A 3,060-nucleotide genomic window follows, 5' to 3' on the forward strand; every position below is an offset into this window, starting at 1 on the left:
TGCCAGATCTTCTCCATGTCGTCCCAGTTGGTGATGATGCCGTGCTCAATGGGGTACTTCAGAGTCAGGATACCCCTCTTGCTCTGGGCCTCGTCGCCGACGTAGGAGTCCTTCTGACCCATACCGACCATGACACCCTGGAGGTGGAGGAAAGATGGGAGGAAAATTAAATTACAGCCATGGAGGGGCAGGTGTGAAATTTTTCTGACTACACTGTGGTGCGTAAATTAACCATAAAAAAACACAAAAAAAACAGCGTGAGACACAGGGAGCAGATGGACACGCAGCCAAATTATATTAAATTTCACTTAATCCACATTAAATGCGTAAATATGTATTTTTTTGTATTTTTATGCGTATTTCTCCTGAATTTTCTAAACGTTTTAAAATTATTTTTACTTGGCCACTGCTCACTGTTTTTTCCCCTTACGTCTCCAACAGCTGTTCTTCAAATGTTTACCTGGTGACGGGGGCGGCCAACGATGGATGGGAACACGGCCCTGGGGGCATCGTCTCCGGCGAAGCCAGCCTTCACCAGGCCGGAGCCGTTGTCGCACACAAGGGCGGTAGTCTCTTCGTCGTCACACATGATGGCTTCTGTGGAAGAAGAGAGGAAAAAGAAGATGTGAGGCGCGCGTTTGACAGTCTTTTGGAACAAGAATGTGCCACACTTCTAAACCCAAACTAAACCTAATCTTTTTAATTTTAACAATAGCTACATATTTAATATGCTCTAGAAAACAAACAATGCCCCCAAAAATTTGAACATCATGGTTTTGGTTTGTTGTGTAAACAACAAACTGACAGCATCACGCCTGATCTATAACAGAAAATTACATTTAACCAAAATGAAATTAAGTCCTCTTTTTCTCGCAGAATTTATCTGCTTTTGTGAGAAATATGGACATCCAATATTTTTTCGAATCACTACATCACCAAACTATACACACTTTCTCTTCCCCACAAATATAAGTTTGAAAGTTAGCTAAAATGTGAAACAAATCCTGAGTAATCTCCACTTTTACAAAAGAAGACTGAACTTGAGGAATAACATAATTGTAGTAATTTCCAGTAAATCCTATCAGTCAGCCTCTCCTCCTCAGATGTCTTCAAATTGGCCTATCCTGCGGACTATATTCCCTTGAGGAGTATCTGGTCCTGTAGTCCACCTGTGCCTGGCCCTTCTCCTCTGTGGATGAACTGCTCTGCCTACGGCCTCCTTCCTGAGCGGCGGGTCCCTGCAGGGTCTTACCTTAGGTGTTTTGTCTGCGTCTCGGAGAGAACGACCCAACCAGTGCTGCTGCTGAACCAGCTACCGTCCCGACTGCAGCCTGTCTACCTTTTATACCCGACTTCCACCATTCACTGCCCTCGGCAATGGCCCCCATCCCGGCCCTCTGCCATATTAGGATGCTGACAGGCAGAGGCAGCCCGAGTGGGTGGGGGTGGCTGTGGGGTGTAGTGAGGAGGCGCGCCCCTCAGAACGCGTAGAGGAAGCTCCGTCCGTCAGCTTCCAGGGAGGTGGTGGGGGATCAAACGTGATTCCATAAATGGAACTGTCGCTTTGACCTCCCATCAAGCCTCGTCGTCCCACCTAGACGGCCGTATAAGGTGTGCACGGTCCGCTGGGGGGTTTCTAGGGGAGACGCCAGTTGCTGGCCAGCGGGGTTATGGATTTGCGGCTTGTAGGCCTTATGGAGCCTTAAAATGGGAAAACGCTTCCCTCATCTGAACAGATTTAGGACACAGAGAGAGCTAATGAGAGGCGGTGACGGACGAGGCCCAATTAAGAGGCCAGGTTTCATGATTAATGCTGATCCATGACTAAAACCGTTCCAATTTGTGCGTTTTTACGCACGTAAACAAGTGGTTCATTTCACCACTGGATTGTTTAATCTCTCTGTTTCAGAATGACAACATTAAGCAAATATTGTGAATAGATGACATTTTATGTTGCTGCAGTCTATGAGCAAACCATCAGTGTGTTTAGCCAACAATTATCATTATTGCGCACAGATTTTTCACCAACTCCTCCAAGTTTATTACGCACTCTCCTGTAATTACACCCAAATCTTGCAGTTCTGCAGAGCACATGGCTCCCAACACTGACTGGTCAGAGTTTGTACTGCGAGCAGCTGAAGCCATATGTGCAGGGGGTGCTCTGCTCTGTCACTGGAGCGGCTGGATTAATTATAACTCTTATGCAGGAGGGGGGCTGCTGCGTGTGGGAGAGAATTGGGGAGGGTGTGGCTATTTGTGTCCATGCTGGTGTGTTGCAGTGCGAGGGCATTGGTGGAAGTGGAGATGCCAATGTGGTTATTATAAACTCAAAGAAGGGAGGAGTCACGGAGGAGCAGGCAGAGGTATGTCTGATTTGGTCAATGGGTCCATTTAATTGGGGGAGAATACACAACATTTGACAATTATGATGACAACTATGAACAAGTTTGGGCTTTTGATGAAAGTACTACAGTCCTGAACAACATTTAAATGTCAACTTTATCAGAATAAAATAATAAAAACCAAAAACCAGAAAAACTTTACAAATATACATAATTTTCCTTCTTCCTCGTAACAAATTATAACTTAAAACTTTTATGAAGCAGTGCCTGACCATGGTTGAATACTTTTCATATTCAACCTGCCTAAAATCTGTTAAAATAGTGAATTCTTCTGCACATTCTGAGCTCTGCTTGGATCAATAAAGCCGATTAGTATTCCCAAAATTCATCTTTCGTTGGCTTCATTATTTTCCAAACCATTGGTTGATAGCAGCTAAAAAAGGCCTTCTTGGAGGTTTTGTGTGTGGATTAAAGAACGTGTGTTAGAATGTGGAAGAGGTCGAGGTCGGGGAGGGTGGGTGGGGGTCACAAATCAACAGCAAGGTTGAGGTACTTTTATGTACTTGATGTGAGCCACTTTGCACCCGAGGGTCTTCGAAACGCCTAAAATGTAAAGGGGCTGGCAGTTGTTGTGTGAGGAGGGGGGAGGAGGGGGTCACAGGGGATGAAAAAAAAGAAAGAGGGAGGATGCAGGAGAAGAAGTGGGAGGAGAAAGATG

The 3,060-nt window shown here is 45.4% G+C and overlaps 1 protein-coding gene across 1 annotated transcript; it reads right to left on the reverse strand.

Annotated features, from left to right (window-relative positions):
• Positions 1-5: 5 nt before the first annotated feature.
• LOC118598237 (actin, alpha skeletal muscle-like) lies at positions 6-1,405 on the reverse strand (the record flags this gene model as incomplete). Its single annotated transcript, XM_036210771.1, has 3 exons — positions 1,253-1,405; positions 461-597; positions 6-137 (listed from the first exon to the last, which is right to left on the reverse strand). Coding segments are annotated over exons 2-3 (261 nt in total), but the record flags the coding sequence as incomplete, so codon positions are not given.
• Between the last annotated feature and the right edge of the window lie 1,655 nt (positions 1,406-3,060).

Source organism: Oryzias melastigma, linkage group LG3 (genome assembly GCF_002922805.2).
Source record: "Oryzias melastigma strain HK-1 linkage group LG3, ASM292280v2, whole genome shotgun sequence".
NCBI lineage: Eukaryota > Metazoa > Chordata > Actinopteri > Beloniformes > Adrianichthyidae > Oryzias > Oryzias melastigma.